Genomic DNA, 26,507 nt, shown 5'->3' with positions numbered 1-26,507 from the left:
ACCTGGATCAGGGACAGAAAGAAGGCTCTGGTGTGTCGTGGCTATATTGTGCCTCCTCTGTGATCGTCGGTAACCTGGGCTTCCTCGGCGCACACCCTTTCTGGGGAGAGGACATTCTGTCTTCGCCCCTCCCGGTCCAGATGCAACCTTCTGAGCTGATTCTTGATCCCCATTTTAGAAAATAAGGGTGTCCACCATATCGACAGCAGGGGCGAGTTCTTTGGTGTACAAGAAAGGGGGAGGAGGTGCGGCACCAGGCAGTGAAATGGAGGCTGGGTTGAAGTTTCGCATCTGCGCAGAGCAAACCCCACTGTAACACGTGCTCAGAACCTGACCTGGTTCAGATCTCTCCAAGAGATGAATAGATTCGCACAGCCAGAAGGACCTATCTCGGTGGCTCCTTCAAAACCTGTGCCACTCGGCTGGCTGCACAGAACAGTGGCAAATGCAGACGCCACTTCTCGGGTCTGCTTCACTCTCTCGTGAAGAATCCAGCTGGACCCACACACACCCCAAACCCCCCAAGCCACTTTCTGGTTTATTTCTTGTTGTAGAGAGTTTTTCTTCTAGATGCTTCCCAGGACACTGATTCCAGTCATTCAGAAACACATTGGAACATGTCAACTGATAGCTTTAATCCTCTTTCTGCCTATACTTACTAATTTAGAAGTCTTTTGCCAGCAATATAATATAGAAGATAATGTCTAAACAATTTACACACACATATTGATGGAAAGTAAATTTAGTCCCATGACCTATATTTGAATATTCACATTTAAAGAATGATTATATATATTCATATATGAATGAGACATATATGTATTGTGCACATATATGTATCATCTATATAGCGATATACCATATATACAAGTGCATATGGAAGTTATATACATATTCAGCCAGGTATGATGGTTCACGGCTTTAACCCCACCACTCAGGAGGCAGAGACAAGAGGATCTCTGAGATTTTGAAGCTAGCATGGTTTAATGAGTGACTTCCAGGACAGCACAACTAAATAGGGAGACCTGGTCTCAAAAAACAACAAACAAACAAACAAAACTTGTACATATATTCAAAGTAGAGATAAACATAGATCTTTGCAGCCTAGAGAGACAACTCAATGGTTCAGAGCAAGTACTGCTCCTGTGGGGACCTGACACCTTTGACTTCTTGGGCAGGCACACACACTCACACACACTCACACACACTCACACACACACACACACAACTAACTAGTTTTTGAAAGCAGATCGTTGCTCAAGGTGAGGCTAGGTACATTGAGTTTAGAAAGGAATCCAGCGAAACGGGAACACGTTACATAAAAAGTGGTCCTGGTGTGCGGTAAATTTGGATCCTCCAAAAAGCACATACCAAACAGAAGTACATGAGTGATTCATGGGGTAGATCCCTGTGGGTGGCAAAGGGGTGGAGAGGCCACAGTGAGAGGTTGTTGGAGGAGCAGGAGGAAGGGGGGAGAAGGAAGGGAGGGAGGGGGGGGGAGAAGGAAGGGAGGGAGGGAGGGAAGAAGGAAGGAAGGAAGGAAGGAAGGAAGGAAGGAAGGAAGGAAGGAAGGAAGGAAGGAAGGAAGGAAGGAAGGAAGGAAGGGCTTGAAGCTGGTGCTGGCAGATGACAGGGGGAAGGTTACAGCCCAGACTTCCTACCAAGAGTCCCACACTGAACAGGAATACCTGACCCAGGCCCCCTCTGAGCTCTATCAGTGACAGTCATCAGAGAAAGCACCATGGAGTGCTGAAGCTGTGACAGGTGGACTCTGTCCCTGCAGGAGGTCTGATACACCTCCAGGATGCTGTCCCTGTCCCAGCCATCTGGGCTGCTGTCTCACTGACAGACTTTTCCACCCTCCTGGGCCCCCTAGGCAAGGAAGCCCCAGCAAAAGGCTAGATGCTCCCAGACACACTAGGGATGAGATGAGCCGTCCAGGCTTTGTGAGATGAGGGTTCATCGAGCATCTGTGAGCGCAGACCATCTGTCACGTGATCAGAATTGGCCATCTTCTATCTTAAAGAAACTGTAAGAGCTGAACACGTTCTTTTAAAGAAGAGAGGCCTTGTGGATGGATTTGACATGGATAAGTTACATGCTTTGTAGCTCTTTATACAGTTTTTAATGTTTTTATTATTAGATCTCTGAGAATTCTGTGCAATGCGTTTGATCATATTCACCCTCCCCCCCCCCAGCTCCCCCCAGAGCCACCCCTCCCCTACCCACCCAGCTGCATGACCTGTTTTCTTTACCCTTTCAAATCTATTTTGTGCCACCCATTTATTCTTGGGTGTGTGGCCTCCCATAGGAGTGTAGCCAACTTACCAGGACCTACGCCTTTAAAGAAAACTGACTCTCAGACTCCCTGCAGCTGTCAGTTGCCAATCATACCATGGCTAGGGCAGGACTTCCTGTCCACCTTCCCTCTCCACATGAGTGTTTAGTCTGGTTTCTCAGCAATATGCAAATCTTCCATGGGATTCTGCTAGTTGTTGTTGTTGTTGTTGTTGTTGCTTTTTAATGGGAGTGTTTACTGTTGCTAACAGGCTGGACTACTTTTTAGATTAAGCAATTAAGAGCTAGGGGCTACTGGGATGAGCTGGGGGTAATTCTGTTTTTCAGGTTTGAGTGATTCATACCACACATTCCCTATCACAAAGAGGTTGGAAAAAACTGAAAGACACCCCCACATGTTATTAAAATTATTAATGAAAAAGAAGTAACTTTAGTATAAATATAAGTGTGTTTCACAAACTGTTTGGAACATAATTATTTGCCAATCTGAAGTTCAGATTTAATGGGACATTAAATCACGAGGGTGCTCCCTTCCAGGGAGCCTGCAGGATCTGGTCTCTGTCTTGCTTATTCCAGTTTTAGTCTGGGCAGCCGTGTCTTACCTTCAAAACACTGTCTGCTCTTTGTCTGCGCCCAAGTGAGTCTCTCTCTCGGCCGCTCTGTCCAGTTTCCTGCCTAGCCTCTGCAGTCCCTTCAAAGGATGTTCTGGGCAGTCAAACTGTCTCTGCCCTTCCTCTGATGTTTTCTGGCACATCTGTTCACTGGCTGTGGAGGCACCGAACTGTGAGCTGCTCCTCCTGGTTTCTGAGCCATAGCCTTTTCCTAAGGACAGAGGAGAGGGGCAGAGGGCTGCCTAGGGCTCTCCTCTGCTCCTGGTTACAGAGATGGGAAGCCAAGCAATGGGCAAATACAGATGACGCACAGGACCCAGGCATGGCCCATCATGGGCAGGGTCATCTTCCAGAGAAGAGCAGAGACACTTCCCACCCCCTCAATAGGAAGATGGGCTTTTGCACAGGACGTAGAGACAACTTAGAAGTGATCAATGACTTGGAAAAAAGGGAGGTGCCTAACAGGCTGCCAGTCCCCCTTCCCCCCCCCATGTGGGTGGTTACCACAGTCTTGATCTTCATCCAGTAGACATTCTGTTTTCTTTGAGTTCTGTGGCTGCATCTGATTTATCTAAACACAGTGGAAGAACAGAAGCCACATCTCCTGACTGCTCCCTCCATAGGAGCCTGTGGAATCTGGACTCAGTCCTGTCTTTATTTATCAGTAAGCAGGAGTGCTATGTCTTAAAAATACTGCTCATCAAGCTTACCAGCTCAGTGAGGTCATTAACGCAGTCTGAACAGTGGAGAGTAAAGACCTCAAGAAAGCAGCTGAGATTGATAGGACCTAGAACTCCTTGTTACAAGAGTCAAGCGCCCCTTGACTACAGAGAATGAGCCATTAAGGTTCTGAGACCCTCATCATACCCTGCCTACCCCTTCCCAACTTCAGAGCCTGTGTAATTGAAGCAGTATTGACAGCGTCTCTTTGTTATTGGGGTTGTAACGGTCAGAGCCTGGGTCCTGGCAACTATTAAAAGCTGGGCTACTCATCCTCTATCCACCGGTAGTGGAAAAGGGGTGTATTTAATGGGGCCACATTTGGAAGAGGAACAAGTAAAGAAGCCCAGTAGCTTCCGACTCCGTCTTCCTGGCCTGACGTGAGGTTACAGTTACATTAAGAACAAGAGGGCTGAAGAGATGGCTCAGCGGTTAAGAGCACTGACTGCTCTTTCAGAGGTCCTGAGTTCAAATCCCAGCAACCACATGGTGGCTCACAACCATCTGTAATGGGATCCGATGCCCTCTTCTGGAGTGTCTGAAGACAGCCACAGCATAGTCATATAAATAAATAAATAAATCTTTAAAAAAAAAAAAAAAGAGCAAGAGGTGTATAGCTAAATTATCTTGATCAAGTCCTGGTCCTGCCCATCAGTGAGTCATCAGTGCTCATTGCTTTGCATATGCAAATGAGCCACATCAATCTCCTTGAACTGATGGCTATAAACAAATCTATGTCCTGCCCCCACTTGTCCTGTCTGTGTGGGTCTAGGAAGCTAAGACAGGTGACTAAAAATTGTTCTGGGCTCTAAGGCCACAGTGTTCAGGGCTTGAGGTCTGAATTGATTTTCTCTTCCATGGGGTATGAAATGGTGGCTGGACTTGGACTCTCGGCCTTTCTGAATCTTTACATTAGTTGGATGTTTCAGTAGCTGTTGGTGTGGAGGCAGAACCTTCTGGTGAACTTATAAACTTATACAAAGTTCAGAAAGATTTGGTGGTTCTTGGGCACGCACACACACACACACACACCCCTTAACATTGCACAGTACAAGGCTTTTTCATTTTTCCATATATATATGTATATATACATTTATGTATATATATGGGATTGAACTATATTTGCCACCCCACCTCCACCCCATAAACATATATTATATATGTTTATATATATATGTGGGCTTGAAACGTGGCAAATACTCTACCACTGAACTATATCCCCATCTCCACCCCACCCCACCCCCACCCCACTTTGCTAGTTTGAGGCAGGGTCTGAACTAAGCTTCTGACAGCACAGCTCTCACCTCAAAGGGAGCACGGGTTCACCCTGGGGCTAACTGTTAGTGACCACGGCTCAGGAACAGGCTCAGGTTCTCTGAAACACCACATCCCAGCAGTAACGGTTTCTCGAACTTTTCATCTTAACAGAACAAAGAAAGTCATAAATCAGTTCGCTTTTGAAATATACTGGTGGAAACACCAGTCCACAGCAGTGCTGAGCATGGTCTCAGATGCTATCTTGAGACATTCTTAGCTCTGGGGTTGATGGGACAAAGGAGCCCGTTTGTAAAGACCACAACAGCCAGCCATGTGCCGTAGCCCCTTTCAGCAAATATTCACAATTAGAAGTTGAGAGCGTTGTTTCCTCCATTTGCTTTTATGCGTGTTGACACAGCAGAGATCCTGACACCAAGTTGACTGAATAGATCTAAGCAAAACAACAATCAATATAAAGGGGAAAAAAAGAATATAAATTCAAGTGGTATAGGGCAGTATTGAACTCAAAGACACTGTCAAAATTATCCAAGTATGAGGGAAGATCAGTTGGGCTAGTTCTCAAAATAAGGACTATTGGGGCTGATGAGATCACTCAGTGGGTAAAGGTGCTTGCGGCCAAGCCTGATGACCTGAGTCCGATCCCTGGAACCCACTTGATGGATGGAGAGAACTTGTGCAAGTTGGTCTCTGACCTCCAAATGCATGCTGTACCACACATAAAGAGACACAGAAATAAAAGTAGTATGACTTTTATCAATGTCACATAGCAATCTCAGATTGGTCACAAACCCACTAGGTAGCTAATCTTAACCTTCTATCCCACCCCCCAAGTGCTGGGATTTTACAGGCATGTGCCACCATGCCAGGTTCATGTGGTGCTGGTTTTGGAATCCAAGGCTCTGCATGCCAAGAAAGCGTACTACCAACTGAACTGCATCCCAAACCCCAAAACACATGGAAGGGTCTGGAAATCTAGAGCCACGGTCAAGATCAAGGGAACATCAGTGCTCAGAATGAATGTGGCCCATCCCTCTCTGTCACCTATGCCCACCCTAAACTAACAAGCTAGGACCTTTATGGACAGGAACATCCAAGATACAGACTGGCCTCGCTTCAGAAAGCTGGGGTGAGAATAAAACTTGAAACCCTGCCTGCTCTACTCTTAAACAGAGGGGTTGTTTCCTTGACCTGGGAATAGTAAACAGTGTATTGACTCTGGAAGCCATTGTGGGTTTGGCTTGAAGAAGTCTGGCTTTTAAAAGTATCCTTTGAGTCTTTGCTTGTGTGTACTAGCTTCCCACTGGCCTGGAGAGAGGGCTTGGCTCTTGCTTACTTTTCTAACACTGTGATAAAATGCTATGACCAAAAGCAAATCATGGGGGAGTTTATTTCAGGTCATACTCCATCACTGAGAGAGGTCAAGGCGGGAATCTGGAAGCAGGAGCTGATGGAGAGGCCATGGATGGATGCTGCCTACTGACTTGCTCCTCATGACCTGCTCAGCCTGCTTTCTTATAGAACACAGGACCACCTGCCCAGAGGTAGCCCCACCCACAGCAGGCTGGACCCTCCTACACTGATCACTAAACAAGACAATACCCTACAGGCATGCCTACCCACCAAGCTTAGAAGAGGTGTTTTATCAGCTAGATTCCCCTCTTCCCAGAAGTCTAGATTTGTGTCAAATTGGCAAACACCAACTAGCTCACACGCCAAGAAAGCAGCATTCCTTGTAAATAGCGTCCGACTGTAGCATCATTTTCTCATCAACAGAAGCTTCCAGAAATGTGTTCTTCTGTGCCCAGGATGTCATTGATATGGAAACAAGATGAACAGAAAGAAACAGTCCAAGCTGATGATCCTTGCTAGGCAGACAGCTAGTTCACAGTCACCGGACAGGGGCTTGGGCCCAGTATAGCATGCTCACTCTCTAGCTGTTTAACCCCAGCAAGTGACTTGGCTTCTCTGTGCATTTCTTACACTGTCAATGGTGGTCATATATGTATTGTTTGAGATAGCTCAAGGTAGAATGTTTGCCCAGCATGCAGGGAGCCTTGGATTTGCTCCCCAGCATCACATAAGTGAGTGCAGCAGTACACACTTGAAATCACAGTCCTGGGAAAGTGGAGGCAGGAAATCAGAAGTTCAAAGTCATCTTTTGACTATAGAATGAGTACAAAGCTAGCTTCAAACGTATGACACTTAGGAATAAAAATAACTATTATTACATATTATTATATAGTTAATATTGTTGTTCTGATTTTACTGGCTAATAGAAAATATAAAGCAAATATGTGCTTTTCCACAGCTGCAACTCAATGGCTCTTGTTTTCTGTGATGTTCCTATTCCATGCATATCCTACCTGTGACATTGTATTTATTCTCTGTTTGTTGCATTTTGAAATACACAACTAGCTATGCTTGCTATACTGTTGGCCTTTGTGGAAGTCTCCTTTGAGTTCCTGCTAGAACAAGGTCCACATTAACAATTTAGTATCTGAAAACTTCCCTACTGGATTGGTAGACCAGATAGCCCTTTGCTTTCACTTAACTTATGTTGGTAATACCTTGACTCTTGCTTTTGTTTTTATCTTCCTGTAGTCAGTTAAGGAGGATGCACTTTCCACAGGTGCAGAGGAGAACGTAAGTGACTGGGTGCCATCTTAAATCATTCCACTGTCATCTTCGGTGTGCCGGGCCATTGGGCGCTCAATGTGGAGATCCCTGATTTGCACATCCTGGGTAGACTCTTTCATCCCTTTTTACAATTAGGGACAGGAAGTGTGGGGGCGGTGGGGGGGCGCTGGGGGGAACCAACACTGAATCAGTGTTTTATGATTCCCAAAGATAAGGGAAAAAAGTAAGAGCAAAATCAGCATATTCTCTTTTATAGCTTGTCATCCTTTAGGGGTGAAAGAGTCTACTGCACAGAGTAACGGCTTTGCACATCTATGAGGGCTGGGGTTGCATCTTCTGCTTCACTCTACATTGATTTGCTCCTTCACCCTCGGTTCTGTGGTTATCCAGATTCTCGATAACTTTGGTTTGTACTCACCAGTCATTTGCCTCAGGCATGAGAGACAATGTCACACACCAATAATCCAGACTGTTGACTCTGATAGGAAGCTGACCAAAGGGTTTTGCACTGATAGATAGACCGAATGTTCCAGAGATAGCAAAATTTTTAAATAGTACATTCATGTCCGAAGGGATGGCACTGTGCGTATGAACTCTCCCTTTCTCACACACATACATATGCACAAATGTAACTTTTGAAAATGTCATCCCGAGAGATTAATCCATGGGGCCTCTGGAGCTTCAGGCCCAAGACAGCAGCTCTCAGCGCTAAAAGCAGTGTAGACTCTGAACATTTTTAGATTGGCATCAGTGACTTCACAACTTCTTAAGATACAATAGGACACAATCACTTTGCTCAAGTAAAATGGGGCAGGTTCCTTCTGGAGTCTCGTGTCCACTTGGCATGAGCAGTGTGCAAGCGATGAGTGACTGGAGCCAAGTGCATGCTGGGAATCCAAATACTGAATGTTCGTCATGATAGGGGTGGGCACTGGAATGGCTGTGTGTGATTCCTTTTGTGTACTTTTTCTTTTCATTGGCATACATATATAATACATAATGTGTATGTATATATGCACTTCACATGATATAAAATTACATAAGGACATTTCACACAAGCATATAGTGTTCTTTGAGGGTGTTACCCCACACTCCTCTCCCCTCTTCTCTCTTCCTGTTCCCCTCCACAGTCCCCACTGTTCCCCTAGATGTGTTATGATTCTTATGGGAGAAAAATCCCAACAATCTGTTGGTTTTGCTATTGTTCCTCCTCTCTCTTCATACGTTCTTTTGTTCATTCATTGACTTTCTTTCCTTTCTTCTTTCATTTCTTGAGTCAAAGTTAATAAGTCAGGAAGGCTCGGGCCTCTCATGATTCCAGAAAGTTCTTGTGAATTTACTGGACATTTTCTAAGAATCCAGAATCTTTTCTCCTACCGACCTGAAAAGCATCAGTCAGCTTGGAAGTTCTGAGTTCTCTAAGCTTTGGGGGAGAAAGCTGTGTATTCCTTTATCCCAGGAGCCCTGAAGACCCTGTAGCTCAGATGTTAAAATCTGGAGTTGATCTGAAACAGCCAAGCACATTTCACCTTGTGCCACATACATAATATGGACTAGGCCTGGATGAATTGATATGTTCCTAATATCAAAAGATAACAAAGTTAGTGGGGAGGTGAAGAAGAGCAAGACATTTTTAACAAAAGTGAAGAAATGTTTTAGACATTGCTTTTTTCTCTCATTTAACCCCATACCTTAATTTTAAGACTCCACATTTACCATTTAGCTGCCCATTACGTGGAGAGAGTGAGGCTAAACAGTTATGACCTAGACATCATTATCCCCAGGTCACATTTCTGCTTGGACCTCAGTTTACTCATCTGTTAAATGGGGATAATGATAGAACAAGTTTGTGGCCCTGGTGGGAATTAAATGAGATACTAGATGGGCAGTGGTGGTGCACGCCTTTAATCCTAGCACTTGGGAGGCAGAGGCAGGTGGATTTCTGAGTTTGAGGTCAGCCTGGTCTACAGAGTGAGTTCCAGGACAGGCAGGGTTACACAGAGAAACCCTATCTCGAAAAAACCAAAAAATTAAAATTAAAATTAAAAATTATAAAAATTAAAAAAAATAAATGAGATGCTAATTTAGGCATCAGTAAACCACATTTCTCAGACCAAATCCAGTCCACCACCTATTTTTCTTATCTGGCCCACAAGTGAAAAGTGGTCTTCTATATTTTCAAATGGCTGAGGGAGGAAAAAATGAAAGAAAAATAATTTCATGAGATGTGGAAATCACATAAATTCAAATGCCAGTGTCAACAAATTTGTTTAGAACGCAGCCACGTGTCCCTTTCTGCATCGTCTCTGGATGTCTGCAGGCCAAGACCGGCAACACCTCTTGCAGGGAGGCTCGCAACCTGCAGCAGCCGCGCTGGTGGGCGGTGAGTGGCAGAGCACAGAGGGCTGGCCCACCATTCTGTGCGAGCCCAGGGAAATTATGCTCCCTCCCTCTCACTAGCTCGGCATCCAGGTGGAGCGCAGCAGTGTGTAAAACTGAAGTTCATCTCACTTCTTCCTCCCTGGAGGGGCAAATGCACCGACTGTCTGCGCTCCCTCACTGCAGGGCAGTCAGAGCCTCTGACTCCAGAGTTCTGGAGCAGCAGGGTTGAAGTGTTACGGTTTGTTTCTTTTTTGTAACCATTCACACCTTTCCAAAGCCACAGTGACCCCCTGAGCAGAAGGTGCGTGTGACGCCAACACGACATCCGTGTTTTCATGAAAAGACCACAGGAAGTTTAGAACTCCTTCTAAATGTAGATTCTAATCCTATAGGAAATAAAATCTGGGCCAGCAAGATGGCTCAGTGGGTAAAGGCACCTGCTGCTAAGCCTGAGGGTAGGAGTTGATCCCTGAGACCCCGTGGTGGAAGGAGAGAACCCAGTCCTGAGAATTTCCTGTCATGTGCATCCCTGCATCACAAACACAGATAAATAAACACAAGATTAAAAAGCAGTCCAACAGAGTGGTGTTCACTGTGAACCCCAGCACTGCAGAGGCAGAGGCAGGCAGCTCTCGCTGTTAGTTCAAGCGAGAGTTCCAGGACAGCCAGAGCTACTCATTCAGAGTCCCTATCTAAAACAAACACCTGGGATCAGCACTTAGGAAGCAGAGGTAGGCAGATTTCTGAGTTTGAGACCAGCCTAGTCTATAGAGTGGGTTCCAGGACAGCCAATGTTACACAGAGAAATCTCATCTATAGCAGTTATGGAAAAGCTCAGGTATAACACAAAAATGTTTTGGCCTTGGTTGGTTGAATTATTATAACTAATGAAACTAATCTTTCCTTGATAATAATGTATGCAACCAAAACAACTGCTACTTCTTAGCAAGAACTTGAAAGCTACACCTGAAAAAACAAAACAAAAAACCCAGCCTCGATGAGAAAGAAAACAGCCTCACTGACGCCATTGCTGAGAGGAGAATCAGTTTCTGACATGGCTGCACCTGGACGCCCTGTCTGTCTCAGCCTGGCCCTGCTGTGGTTGGAGCTTCGCAGCCTCAGAGTCAGGAGGAAGGAGACACAGGTTTTGTCAGGCTACACTGTGGTAACAAAGTCTCAAAGTTCAGAGTATGCCCCATTCATAACCCCTTCCTAAAAGACAAAGTCTCCCAGGCCAAACTCAAACTGCTCAGCGGTGGATGGCTTTGAGGCTGATCCTCCTGCCTCCACCTCCTGAGTGCTGGGATTACGGGTATGTGCTGTCACCTCCAGTTTATATGGGGCTGAGGATCAAAGCCAGGGCTTCCTGCACACTGGGTGAGCACTGTCCCCAGGAGTCACATCCCAGCCCACAGTCAGCTGCTTTCTCCCTGTTTTGTCATTCCTTCTGCTAAGCTGCTGTCTGTTGGCCACAGCTGCTTCAAGTAACTGCTTCCTGCTGGTATCAGAGGGAGGGACCAGAGAGGAGACAGTGCTGGGTGAGGCATGCCCAGGCTCCTGCTGGGTCAGCATCCACTCACAATCTGACATTACAACCAACGCAACTTGCATCACGGGTCCAGACTGTGTTCTCAGGATTTCCCCTCTAGGTTCTTGTACACAAAGGCTCAAAATGTTCTAAATACAGAATCATTCTGAGTCCAGGAGGTCAAAGTCTGTTCTTACCTACTCAGGAACCATCTCCCGCCCTTCCACAGCAGTTCCGTAACAGCTCTTCTGTGGCCACGAGGTAGCAAACATGAGGACGAAATCCCAGGAGACCAAGGACAGCAGAGCCAAAGGACGGGAGGGTACAAGTTCTTAGAAGATGGCAGAGCCTCATGCACAAGAGAACTTTTGGCTGTTAGCCATCTGTTTCACTGGCCAGCAGGAACCCCCCTCCCCATTTTCCTCAAAATGGCTGCTACCCTCTGGGATGACTTAAGCTAAATTAGCCAACTGTTTGTAATCCTCATTTGTAAATCGGGGATAACATTACTTTTGTAACCTTGTCCCAAGGTCGTATGGAAGAAGGACACTGTACGATGGCAGACATGGAAAGAGCTCTAAATGGACCCCTAAGCCATTGGGTGCCCTAAGTCATACATGGTCACGGGGTAGACAGGTATAATGTCAGCACAAGTAAGGACCGGTAGTGTTAGCTGAGTGTCTGTGGTGCCTGTCACATACCTGAGAACTTGACACGTATTTTCTGATTATACATGATCTTTCTTAGTCTCTGTTCTATTGCTGAGACAAGGCACAATGACCAAGGCAACTTATGAAAGAAAGCATAGAATTGGGGGCTGGCTAATAGTTTTAGTGTGTTAGTCCATGGCCATTGTGTCGGGAAGCATGGCAACAGGCAGGCAGCATAGAGGGCAGGTGGTAGCTAAGAACTCACATCTTGACTCACAAGCAGGAGACAGAGCTAATTGGAATGACGTACCTCAAAGTCCACCCCCAACACACCTCTACCAACAAGGCCACACTTCCTAATCTCTCTTAAATAGTTCCACCAACTAAGAGCCAAGTATTCAAACATGCAAGCCTCTACAGGCTGTTCTCATTCAAACCACCAAGGGATCTCGGCACAGGCTGGATGTAATTACTCTGAGGTAGACCGAAGAGAGCCTTTCTAGAATGAAAGGGTGGAAGAGACTCCTCTCTATGTCTGTATCTTCATAGAAAAGGAATTTGCCAACTCCACTCCTGTCTGTCTGTCCATCTGTCTGTCTATCCTGTGATCAGCAATCATTTGTCTGTGAGCTCATACTTTACATCCTGAATATTGCCTCTTGAAGATTTGCCCGTATAGAAACCAGTCACAGGTTCAAACCCACAGCTACTCTGCAGATAGAACAACCAAGATTCCTTCATACAACGTGCTTTGGGGGAGTATTTGGGTGTGAGGGGGTTGTTTTGTTTTGTTTTCTTATTACCTGGCAAAATAATCTAGGCGGCGCGTGAGTCACCAGTAGAGTCTGTAAGGCTTGAGGAAGTAGAACCAGCCTTACAAACTGTGGATCTCAATGAAGAAGAGACCCAGCCTGAACCCACAGACATAAAAGTCAAAGAAGAAAGCAAGCCCCGGAGGACCCCTCTGATGGCGCTTCTCAGACAAATGGTAAGCCACTTCCGGTCCCTGAAGAGCGGACTTCCGGTCTTGCCCATGTGTGAGCCTTCCCCTGTGGTGAGGCATGGGGACTCCGCGTGGGCTCACGAGAAAATTCCATCCACTCTTCCCATCCCATCATAAGGCCTGCTTCTTGCTACCATTCCTCACCTCTGATAACTCCCTTTTTAGTAAATTAAGAGACTTTTGACTGTAAGTTTTGACAACAGTATCCACCCAGAAGTTAATTTCATTAGTGGCTTTGCCCTCTGTATTTGATGTTTGTTTCACTTGTCTGTAAATGATTCTGCTTTCCCACTGTGGTAATGATGTGAGCTTTCCTCTTATTCAAATGAATTGTGTACATAAAGAACATAAGGATAGATAAAAATGGGGCTGGAGAGATGGCTCAACCGTTAAGAGCATGCGTACGCTGCTCTGGCAGAGGACCAGGGCTCTGTTCCCGTTAAAGAATATATAAATAAATAAAAACAAGCCCTTAAAAACCATATAAGGCATTTTTTGGGGATTAAACATTAAATAGTATAACTTATAGGCAGGAATAATAGTTTACACTTGTAGTCCTAGCACTTAAGAAGCTAGAGTGGATTCCTAGGTCAAAGCTACATTGTGCTACATAGTGAAACTCAGTACGGAAAAACAAAAGCAGCCAAAGCCACAGACAGAATGACAGAAGTCCTGAAGGTGACCTATGAATGACCTAGGTCATTGGAACACAGAAGTGTTGCTTGATGTTCTTACAGGGGATGTGTCTGGCTGCACAGCTTGCTTGGTGATTTCGCCATGCTCTTTATCTCTGTGGAGTGGAAAGAATGTGGACAGACACCTTTGGGTCCCAGTGACTTTTAATATCTAGGAACTTAAACGGGCACAAGATAACTGTCACTGTGGGACAGCAGCAAGGCCCGAGCAAAAAGGCTATTGCATAATTCTCTGTTAACAAAGTCCTCCATCATCGGTCCCACCAGCTGTCCCACCAATCGTCCCCACCATCCATTGGGCACCTCTATTATTGTATTCAGGGGTCTAATCAACGTGCAGATAAAGAAAAAGGCAGCTGAGCCCTTGCACCTGGGACCAAGACCTATAGGCCGTGTTCTTTTCTTGTTAGCTCCTTGTTGGCAGGGAGGCCTTAGAAGCAGTGGGCGGGCCGAGGCTGATCCCACCTTTCTCTTGGCTCTAAAAGAGAGTTTGAGGCCAGCCGGATGGCTCCTCAGGCAAAGGCACTGGCTATGAAGCTTAACAACTAGAGTTTGATCTCCCAGACTCATTGGCATTGTCCCGTGTCACCCAAGCACATGTGCGCATGTGCACACATGCACACCTGCCCAAGACTAATCTGGGTTCCAGCCCCAAAACTTGTTTAAAACACTGCTGCGGTGGCAAGCATTTGTCATCCCATCTGTCATCCCAGCCCTCCTATGGGGGGACAGGAAGTGGAGACAGAACTTGTTAGTTCACAGGCCACCTGGCCTGGAAGTCCCTGCAGCCACAGAGATAGTGCAGTAGATGACAAGAGGGGGTTCCCAAATGTTGTTCTCTGGTTTCCACATGGGTGCCATCAGACCTGAGAGCCTGCTCCCAACAAACGCGCGCATGCGCACGAGAGAGAGAGACAGAGACAGAGAGACAGAGAGAGAGAGCATTTAGCACAGTCATCCCTTGGGGAACAAAGCCCAGTAATGGGGAAAAGGGGAAAAAAGGTCTTCCTTGTTGATCCGGCTCACACTCAACGAGCAGGCTTCTGTATCTCCCACGCAACCTTGCCTGAGTGAAGGCACACGTACACACACTTAAATATGTTTACATCTGTATTTATTTTGTGTTTGGGGATGACGCATGTGTGTAGAGGTCAGGGGGCGGCTTGTAGCAGTCAGTTCTCGCCCTCCGCCGTGTGGGTCCTAGGAATCAAACTCCAGTTGTCAAACTTGGTGGCAGGCACCGCTACCTGACGAGCCACGCCCCAGCCTTACACTTATGCTCATTCTTATGCTTGTGTATTGTTTACTTTCAGGAAACATTTGTCATTTGTTTTGTTTTGTTTTGTTTGTTGTTTTTTTTTTTTTAAATTGTACTCAAGGCCTCAAGGTTAACTTAAAATCTTTGGATTTATACAGGGCATCAAAGCAGGGGGCGTTGAAAATGGACCTGACATGTAACCTTCTGCTAAGGGTTAGGGCAACTTGTTAAGGCCAAATAGCCGAATGCTTCCAACTTATTTTAGTATAATTAGAAAATTATAATTTTTTAAAAAGAATTTATCTAATTAATAGAGAGCCCAATAGCAAAACCTTTGGTTTGCATCCAACTTCACTAGCTGGAGGGGTGACTGCCTAGCCTCTGTCTCACCTCCCTGGCTCTCTGATGATGCACCTCAGTGACCTGTGGCAAAGTCTTTGTTGAATTTTTTTTTTTCAGACAATGCAACTGTCCCACTCGTGGCTTTGCTTTTTCCCTGTTTTTGTTTTTGTTTGTTTTGTTTGTTTTTTTTTTTTGCTGTTGGTTTTTGTTTGTTGTTTGTTTGTTTTTGACATTTAGGTCAGGTTATCACAACACCCACACAAACCTCTAAAAACCAGCAGCCTCATAGGAAGCAGTGTGGTACCTGTGTCTGGCCATGTGGCCCAATCTGCCTCAAATTCCTAGCAATCCTCCTGTCTCACCCTGCCAAGTGTTGGGATTACATATGTGAACCTCTGTGACTGACTTGCCTGATTCATTTGTTTCTTTCTTTTTTAAAAATTATTTATTTATTGTATGAATAAACTGTAGCTGTCTCCAGACACACCAGAAGAGGGTATTGGATCCCATTATAGATCCACCATGTAGTTGCTGGGATTTGAACTCAGGACCTCTGGAAGAGCAGTCAGTGCTCTTAACCTCAGATCCATCTCTTCAGCCTGACTATGAGGTTTAATAAAGGGCCAGCTAAAGGCCGAAATGAGGAGACAGCCAAGACACCTGTTTTTCTGCTAAATAGGCCAATAAAACTTCAAAAATTAGTATCTGCAGGAGAAAGGGAGATGGTTTGAAAATGAGAATTATAGAACAAGATACAGAAGCCTTTAGGCCAAAATTCTGGATCTTGAAATTCCTTTCAGGTATTAAAATCTTAATAAGGGGGTGACAGAGAGATGGCTTGGTACTTAGAAGCACCTAGCACCCAGAGTGGTTCCTAGAAAAAAAATTTTTTTTAAGCCCAATTGTAAGAAAGACTTGAAATTCTCCCAAGTGAATTTCAGGACTCGGAGACTAGAGTCTGAACAATTTGCCCAAAGCCTCAAGCAGACTCAGAGTTCTAAGTCCTATTTCCTATCTCCTATTGGTCCCTTTTTGTTGTTTCTATGGCTACCCTCTGATGTGGGTGCCACACTGCTTCCTACCAGGCTGCTGGTTCCTCGGGGTTCATGTGGGGGCTGGGATGCTGAGCTCCGCTCTCCAGCTTCCCTTATCAATGTTTTCTGTACCAACATCATCTTTATACCTTGGGCTACTGGTTTTAAAATCACAAGCAAAGGAGGAAAGTTAGTACTTGGCCTATATGTTAAGATTGGGTATAGCATTCTTGGATATATTTATTCTTATGATGAAAGTTGTTTCAGACAGCTCATTTATATCACTAACCCAGTTCTATTACAAATGAACATCTCAGTGAAGTAGAAAACTGAGATGCTTAACCTCTGTGGACCTGGAAATTTCTCCTAGAATCATTTCCCTGGATCTGAGTTAATGAGGTTGAGGTAGGAAACTTTGTTGCTAATACTCTCACAGTATCAGAACTTCACCTACGGACTGACAGTGGTGGCCTGCATCTGTAATCCCAGCATTCAGGAGGCAGATGCAGGAGGATCACAAGTACAAGGTCACTCTTGGATACGTATTAAGTCTGAGGCCAGCCTAGGCTATATGAGACTCTGTCTTTAGATAGATAGATGATAGATAGATCAATAGAATAATAGATAAGTAGATAGATGGTAGATAGAATAATAGATAAATAGATAGATAAAATAATAGATAAGTAGATAGTTGATAGATAAGTAGATAGAATAATAGATACATAGATAGAATAATAGATGATAGATGAGATAGATACATACATAGATGCATAGATACATAGATACATAGATAAATACAAAGATGGATAAGCAGATTGATGGCTATTTTTGGTTGTCAACTTGACTACATCTGAAATGAACTACAAACTAGAAATGGAGGGCACAGCTGTGAGAGCTTATTTTTGCTTGAGTGAATCCACTCCCAGTCCAGACCTTGAGGAAGGAAGATACACGACTTTGATCCTGATCTTGAGGAGGGAAGACACGCTTCTAATCAGGACCACACCTGCTGCTGGAAGCCTATAGAAGGACATGGAAGAGGGAGACTTTTGCTCTTTGCTGCCTGTCCTTGTCTTGTTAGCAAGTCCATCCCTGCACTGGCATTAGAACCTACTTCTTTAGGATTCCAGCATAGATGAAGGCCAGCTGAGACACCCAGCCTTGTGGATTGAGTAACTACTGGATTTTTGGACTTTCCTTCACAGCCAGACATTTTTGCATTAGCTGGACTGCAGCCTCTAAGTCATATACACATATACACATATACATATATACACATATACAGAGAGAGAGAGATGTTCATTCTGTGACTCTAGAGAACCCTGACTAACATATCCACCACATCCCTGTCTCCCCAGCGCTGGAATCAAAAGTCTGCACCACAACATCCAATCCACTTCTCCTAACTGTCAGCTCTGGCCGAAGGGTCAAAATCCATTTGCATTCTTTTCCTAACAATACGTGAGCTGATCACCAAATGTTTTTACTCAAATGCTGAACCTCTGAGAGACCCATGTTGGAGGCGGCTCCAAAACTCCACAAAGAATCAAATCATCAAAATGCACAGCACCATGCAAGGGATAAAAACCAGCATCGTTAACATGCGAGAGGCTCGAGACACCGCAGCTAGAGTCTAAACTGCAGGCTGAAATGATTCACCTTTGAGTCTCATGAATAAAACCACACATGAAACAAGTTAGCCCAGCAGAGAGTAAGAAAGTCTCAGAAACTGCTCCTGGGCCTCTCAGATTTTCTATTCTGTGCTAAGTGGTCTCTGAAAGACTTTTAGTGTCCTCAGACAGTAGCTGCTGGTTTTGACAGCTGGTCAAAATAAGCCTCTGTGGCTAGGGTTGTTTGGATGGTAAAGCCCAACCTACATTACCTGAGTTGTCATGGAAACAGGGTTCTGTAGACTATGGAAGGAAGCAGGGGAGTGAGGGAGGGACGGTGGGAGGGACTGTTCTTCATAACAGGGATAATAAGGGCGTGACCTCAGATGAACTTTGATATCTTTATCTGAAGCCAGCAGTTGGTTAGCTCAAGGTGTCTTCTTGTGCCTCAAAGTGAACAGAGGAAAGCTGTTTTCTTTGTCATGCATGCTTGGTGTGTGTGCTTATATACACGTTTGCCCGTACATGGGTGTACACTGAGGGTGTGTGCATGCACATGCCGCAAATGTGCACCTGAGGCTATTGTTAAGAGTCTTCCTTACATGTTAAGGCGTGGTCTCTTGATTGAACCAGGGGCCCTCAGATAAAGCCAGCCTATATAGCCTGATCTCCAGGAATCCTGTCTCCACCTCCCTCCCAGGCACTGGGATCACAAATGACCGCAATGCCCACCCAGTTTCCTGGGGTCTGAGCTCTGTCCTCATAGCCGCTGCTTGCATGGAAGGGCCCGCCTCTCATGTTCTCAGGATTAAGTGTTCTTAGCTAGCTGTGCACTGTGAATATATGCTGTCTGCTAAGAGAACATCCCAGTTTATAACTGGAACAGTTAGGAGTCCTCGCTTCTGGAGCAGCTAGGGAGGAGATGATGCTACCCAATGAGTGCTCATCCTCACGTCACGTGGGAGTTTGATCACACCACCCATCGTTAAAGTCACAAGGCCCAGGGTGAGTCTGAGTCTGACTGTGCCCAGTTAGAGCACCGCTCAGAACCCCATGAGAGACTTGTTAAACACGGGTGGCTGAGCCCCAGGACCAGGGTTTCTGATTCTGTGGATCTTGATCTAAGCAGGTGTGAAGAACTTGCATCTCTCTATCAAGTCCCCAAGTGAGTCTGGTGCCTTCGGGCCTGTGGCCACGCCTTTGGAACCAGTAGCTTGGCTCACCTGCTTGAAGGAACCAAAGATGCAGATTCAACTTGACGCTGCCCTGTTGAGGAAGCCACTGGCTCTAGGGGGCGCTAAAGGATGGGGGATGGTGCCCATTAACTCAGTTCTCCTCCACTGGCTGAAAGCAGCAAAGAATTAGCAAGCAAGTGGCACCAATGCCCAGTTCATTCATTCATTCATTCATTCATTCATTCATATCGCTAACCAACTCCTTCCGACATTACTTTCTTCCCCTTCTCCTTCTGAAAGAGGGGCTCATTTAGTCTTGACTCTCTCTTACTCAGTCTTGCTGCTGCCTGAGCCCCTAAGTGCTCGAATTACAGGTGTTTTCCTGGGGATACAGGAACAAGCATCTAGTTACCCCATATGTAACTTTTATTTCATTTATTTGTTTGTTCGATTGTTTGCTGCTCCTTTGGGAAGCTAACACTTGAATTCATCAGACTCTGCTAGCACAAACGGTCACAGCTCTCCAAGTGACCCCTTTCCGGTTGCTCTTTTCGTGTTTGTATCCTCAACATCAAGGGCGGATGAAGGGGGTCGTCGCGTCGGTTTTGGAAGAAGTGCGTGCACCTGTGTGCCGCCGGCGCTGTGCTGTGGTAACTGAAAGGACGCTGTCTGTTTGTTGTTGTAGTCAGTGAGAGGGAGCGAAGGAATCACCCGCTCGGAAGAAAGTAACGGGAAAGACTCCAGCTGCCAAGTAAGTGGCCGTGAGCTCAGCCTGCGGGGCGGGTTCAGCCTTGCGACCCCGAAGTTTTCCGCCACTCGTGAAACATTGCCTGGTGAGGCACCCACTGTGTGCCCAGCAGTGTTGGGCTCTACAGACGTGGTGTGGGCGCGTCCTCAGCTCTCAACATATGGAGAGTTTCTTCCCCGCCTTCGAGTTTTAGCAGAAATGTCATCTCCTCCGCAAAGAGCTCCTGTGCCCTTCAGTCGTCCCTGTCATAGGGTTTGCTGACTTCGTGATACTGTAACGATTCTTCTGCCTCTCCTGATCCTTCTCACCCCTGTCTGGAACACTGTAGCGCAAGCAGGTGCTTCTGGTTTTCTGTCCTCTTCTGGGGTGCCTGGCACACAGGCTTATTAGACCAACAGTGCTCATCTCTTGCTTTACTATTCACAAACAGCGCTTGATTCGGCACAGGTTCCTTCCTTTAAAAGTGAGACCATGGGCTGGGCGGTGGTGGCACACGCCTGTAATCCCACCACTCTGGGAGGCAGAGGCAGGCGGATTTCTGAGTTCGAGGCCAGCCTGGTCTACAGAGTGAGTTCCGGGACAGCCAGGGCTACACAGAGAAACCCTGTCTCAAAAAAATTAAAAAAACAAAAACAAAAAAAAACCCAAAATCCAACAAACAAACAAACAAAAAATGAGACCATGGGGCTGGGTGGTGGCCCACAGCTCTCTTAGGACAGGGTTTGCCTCGCACATGCAAAGGCTTGGGCTCCATCCTGGCCCGGCATAGATCCAGGCATGGTAGCACACGCCTGCAATCCCAGCACTTGAGAGGCAGAGGGAGGAACATAAGCTGTTCAATATCCTCAACTAACCCCATTTTGTAATTCGATACTCCTTTTAATTTAAATAGATACTTCTATAAAAGTATCAGCGCTCTTGTGTTCACTTTAATAATACAAAGAAGTGCTTAAAAGCCTGTGTTTTACACTCAAAGGGCCTGGGACTGATTCTGGCTTAAAGGGTTTTGTTTGTTTTTGTGGGTCTTTTGCTATAGTTGTTTGGAAAGATTACCAATCTCCCAGTGCCTCAGTTTCCTTACCTAGGAGGATGTAGGGGGACGCAGACTCGATAGAGCATCCCCGCCTAGATGAATCAGTACTGGGAAAGCACCGTGAACATTCCTGACGTGGCTGCTCAGTAAACAATTTAATGTCAGTATAGGATGTCATAGCAAAACACCATACAGTGAGTGACTCAAACCACGGGAATTTCTGTACGACATTTCTGGTGGCTGGAAAGGCTAAAATCAAAGCATCGGTGTGCTTCATGTGCTTTAGTCTCTATGGAAAGTTCTCTCCCTTGCATGCAAATGGCTGCCTTCTACCTCGCAGGGGAAATGGGAGGAAAGAGGAAGGAGGGAAGAAGAGTGCCCCCTGGTGTCTCTCCCTGTAATGACGCTAAGCCTGTGGACATCAGCTCCGTCTGTAGGGCCTCATTGAAAGTGAATTACTGCTTTGTTCCAGACATAACCACAGAAGGGATTCGTTTTCAGGGGATGAGCTGGCGTTGCGTGAGTCAGCGCCTGCAGGTGCTGCTTGCCATGTTGCTAAGCCGTTGGCGGGGATTCACCATCCGATTATTTTGCTCGTATCACAAGCATCACTACAGCATAATTCAGAACACAGCCTCGACTTCTACTTCTATTAATAATTATGAAACTACATATTTTCACATATTATAAATATAATATCAGAAAACATGATGTTCTCCATTTATTTTCTTTCTTATACCCATATTGGACCTCCAAATCTACATACAGTACTGGGCACTTTGGAGCCCAAACATTCAAAGGTTCACCTTGGAAACACAGTAAACTTGCTTTATACAAAAAGGAAAATACAGGCCAGTGAAATCCCTCAGTGGGTAAATTCTGGTCATGATACCCTGCCAACCTGAGTTCAAATCCCAGACCATACAAAAAGGTAGATACAGTGGTACACATTTGTAATCCCAGGTCTCCTATGGAAGACAGAGGCAAAGACATAATTACCTGGAAGTTCGTAGGCCAGCTAGCCTGGGGCACACAGCACAGAATCCAAAACAAGCAACAGTTCCAAAAGCAAGAGAGACCTGCCTTAACAGGTAGGAGAGAACTGACTCTGAAAGGTGTCCTTTGACCCGCATACATGCACACACATGTGCACACACACACACGGTACATACTGCAGACACATGCACATATATATACCATACACTACACTTACTGTACACACATGCACACATATGCCATATACTACAGATACTGTACACACATGCACACATATACACACATGCCACATACAGATACACTACACATATTACATACACAGGCACACACATATACTACACCCATACACACACTATATATACTGCGCACACACACACATACACACTATATATAGTGCACACACATGCACACATACATACATACATACACACAGATAAGCCACACACACAGATACACTACACATACTGCACAAACATCATACACACATACATACCACATGCACACATACACTATACATTCTGCACACACATGCATACACACATGTCACACACACAGATACACTACACATACTACATGCACACACATACATACATACACACTATAATACTGCACACACAAAGATATACTACACATGCTGCACATACATACACACATAAGCCATATGTACATAGCATGCACACATATATACTATACATACATACCACATACACACATATCACACACACATACACACATAATCCACACAATGCATACCACACACAGATACACTAAACATAATACACACACATACATACCACATGCACACTGTACACACTGCATGCAAGTATGTGCATATGCACACACACACACACACTTGTTTAAAGGAAAATCCAGCAGACTGTCTAGTTCATCTGGACCCTGCAGAGGGACAGCCATACCAATAACTTTAGTGGTTCTAAAACAGAAGCAACATTTGTGGCACTGAGTGAGCAGGGAAACCTCCTCCTGTTTATCTGGAGGCTTGAAAGTCGGCTTGAGAACTCCATCTTCCAGGGCCTTGGGTCTTGCCTTGAGAAGTAACATGTCCTCATCTGGAGATGACAGAGGCTTTGTTTCATTTTAGAGGGAGGAGGGAAGTAGACACCCTGTCCTCTGAGGCTTGTCCTCCCGTGGGTGTTTGCAGAAGCCTGAGCACTCCTAGCCTCAGGCAGCTTCCAGAGTCCAAATAAATGAGACACGCCAGTAGCCGTGTTCCTCCACTTCCTGCTTAGCTGGTTCGCATGTGAATGTTTCTGGCGTGAATTTTGAAAGAAGAGTCAAACTCGAGCTAGAACAGTCCAAGTCTTCAGTATTTAATAACAAAGCCATCCTTTCTCTCGAGTGAATAATCAGATGACGCCAGGGTTGGTGGCAGAGCTTGCGGAGCTGGAGCAAGAGGACTTGAAAGTTCAGGACCAAGCTGAGGGGGAGAGTGAGTTCAAGGCCAGCCTGGACAACTTAGCAATCGTCCCCTGCTTTAAAGCTCCAGGTGATGTAACATGTGGATGCAGCTCCGTGATAGAGCACCTGCCTAAGGAATAACAGCTGGCCAGTGGTGACCCACGCCTTTAATCCCAGCACTCAGGAGGCAGAGGCAGGAGGACCTCTGTGAGTTCAAGGCCAGCCTGGTTTACAGAGCAAGTTTCAGGACAGCCAGAGCTACATAGAAACCCTGTCTCAAAAAGAAAAAAAAATCAGAATAATAATCAGATTGTCTTTTAGATTTATTTTCTTTTTAATTGTGTGTCTTCTAATTGTGTGTTTGTCTTCATGTGGATATGATCATGTGGACACAGGTGCTTGGTCAGAAGAGGGTGTCAGATCCCATGGAGCTGGAGTTACCGGTGGCCTTGCTTGATGTGGGTCTGGGGGACCAAACTCAGGTCCTCTGCAAGAGCAGCAAGAGCTATTAGCATCCAAGCCATGTCTCCAGTCCTAGAAACTAGGGATGCGCTAGGAAAATAAACAATATATGCATACATACATACATATACACATACATATATGCAAAAGTACATGAATTCATTTTTAAGTCATTAAAAAAGAAAATGTAAGCATGGCAAGAAAGAGGTACCCAAGGGCCTGCCCCAAGTTCTCTCACAGAAACCCACTAGCGACTGTCAGTCCTTTGCACAGCCCAGTCCTTACTCTCGGTGATCTAGGAAGGCTTCGGAGTCATGGAGTGTGACTTGCTAGCCAATCATCCCACACAGTTTAAGAAAACCCCACTGTGACCACTCTTCCCTGGTACTGGATAAAGAGTGGAAGGCCATGCTGTTCCCTGAGGCACAGGAAGGAGGCAGAAAGAGGGTATCAGAGCAGTGTTCAAAAAAGAGGGGCTGGGAAGGGCCAGGACAGGACCTCCAAGGGCCAGGACTTGACTGAGACACAGTAGCCAGCATCCCAAACCCTAAGGAGAGGCTGGGCAGAATAACAAGGGAAAACCCCACTCCCAGATGGAGGTTTTTCCTGAAAAGGGAGGGGGAGTCCCTGCAGCTGGGCAGTGTGCGTGGGGTGCCCCTAGTGTGCGTGGGGTGCCCCTAGTGTGCACGGGGTGCCCCTAGTGTGTGTGGGGTGCCCCTAGTGTGCACGGGGTACCCCTAGTGTGCGTGGGGTGCCCCTAGTGTGTGCCCCCAGTGTGGCTTTGGCTCACCATTCCCTATTCCCTAATCTGTACCCTACAGTCAGAACCTCGGTTTCTTAAAAAGAGGAACTGCAGGCGGTGTGGGAAGAGACTGGCCAGCTCTTCTGTTAGCCAGGGACTTTCCTGACCAGCAAGCTGTCAGTTCGCATCCTGAAGCCACCTCCCTCTAAGAAAACCCAAGCTGATGTCATTCTACTCTGTGTCTGGCAGTCCACGTGAGCCAGATGCGGTGCTTGGACCCTTACTCAGGTGACCTTACACAGAAGAGCTGGTGAAGAGACTTCACACAGCAAGGCCATGGCACTGCTGGTTGATGACATCCTCCACACAGTTGGTGGAAGTTGGGGGTTTGCACGACAGCTCAGGTTCCGAGCCTTTCCAGGGGATGCTAGGGGTTCCCTTCATCCAGAGGAGACGGCTGCTCTGGCCTTCTTATGCTACCTTGATTCTCCTCAAGTCTTAGCCCTGCTAGGAAATGCCAGGATTAGGGGTGTTTCTGTGGAATAATTTGAAGGGTGCTGGCTACACCCATAGGCATCTGTTTCCTGGAAAACGGCCGTCTCCGTGAGCTTGGGCTCAGAGCAGCCACTCCGCTTGTCTTCCACGGTTTTCTCAGGGCTGTGCCGCCCTCACTCACTGATGTAAAAACCCTTCTCACTCAACACTGCAGCTCTGCCGTCAGTCGGACTTCCTGTCCGGGTACAGGTCAGGACTTCGTGAACCAGAGTTTGTAGAGCTATATCAAGGGGGTCAAATGCACCCATGGGGTAGTAGTTACACTTGCAAGGTTCACTGTGACTTTCAAAGCTGCTGTTTTAAAGCTAACATGGATTGTGTCTGACAAGAGTTCAAGGCAAGGTCTCGGAACCCCATGCAGGGGCATGGGCCGGAAATTCTAACACCAGTCCTTGGGAGGCGGAGCCGAGCCAGGAAGGCCACAAGGTTGAGGCTGGCGCTGGCCGTGTAGAGACATGGTGTCCCCAGCTGGGATCTAGCTGAGTATCCACTAGCCCATGGGATGGTGTGTGTGACAATGAGTGCCTCAGATTTCTCCATCTTCTCAACTTACCTCCCTTGCACTTAGCACGGGTTGCTAAGACCCGTGATCATCTGACACCAGAGAACTTCCTTGGGTCTCAGTTCGCTCACCGTTGGGGAGCAAGATTTCTCGGGTTGTTTTTCCTTTTCTGCTTTTATATTATCTGTACGGGTGGACATTTGAGTTCAAAACCATGATGAGAAAAAGATTTCTACATCCTACCAGATTTGGGGGTTTTTGACTCTATGTAGCTATTTTTTTTTCCAGACACTTCTAGTACTGTTTTGTTGTTGTTGTTTTTTTACAACCTTTATTTACATTGTAGGTACCCTATAGGGTGTCTCATTTTTGTATTGAAAGATGTCCATTCAAAACTAAAAATATGTAATTTTTTTAAACTACCATTTCATGAAATAAAAGAACAGTTTCACATAAAAATATAAGGCATATGTAACTATGAATTTCAAAAAGAGTACCCTCAAGGAATGTCACTTATGCTAATTATGGGACTTTCAACACCGGCCTATACTTGAAAGGGGCTCTAGAAACAGCTAGACTCATGGGCGCATGCGCAGCCATCCAAACGGATTTCCTTAGATCATTCTCACCTCTGCTTCTTTTTTCTGTGTTGACTTCCTGTTCAGGCATATTTTTTCTCTTGAAATGTCTTAAAGGCCCAGGCTTATATTCTCATAGCTTCAAATTTGATGGAACTAAAGCAAGGCCTCTCGATTATTTCTAGCAAAGCTCTAATATCAGATCAATCTAATATCAGCTGTCTTGAGCTATCTTGAACCAATCAGAGCTG

General features: G+C 45.9%; 1 protein-coding gene across 2 annotated transcripts in view; it reads left to right on the top strand.

The window, feature by feature from the left end:
- Bcas1 (brain enriched myelin associated protein 1) overlaps positions 1 to 26,507 on the top strand; it is a 73,244-nt gene that overhangs the window by 40,743 nt on the left and 5,994 nt on the right. For both annotated transcript variants that reach the window (XM_052181578.1, XM_052181577.1), the window contains 3 exons: positions 7,509 to 7,550; positions 12,925 to 13,092; positions 19,907 to 19,972. In XM_052181578.1, the coding sequence (XP_052037538.1) occupies positions 7,509 to 7,550; positions 12,925 to 13,092; positions 19,907 to 19,972 (276 nt within the window). The remainder of the gene's footprint in view (positions 1 to 7,508; positions 7,551 to 12,924; positions 13,093 to 19,906; positions 19,973 to 26,507) is intronic.

The sequence above is a fragment of the Apodemus sylvaticus genome, chromosome 5, assembly GCF_947179515.1.
Source record: "Apodemus sylvaticus chromosome 5, mApoSyl1.1, whole genome shotgun sequence".
NCBI classification, from domain to species: domain Eukaryota; kingdom Metazoa; phylum Chordata; class Mammalia; order Rodentia; family Muridae; genus Apodemus; species Apodemus sylvaticus.
Note: the sequence above shows the minus strand (reverse complement) of the source record. Positions and strands in the feature narration are given on the sequence as shown.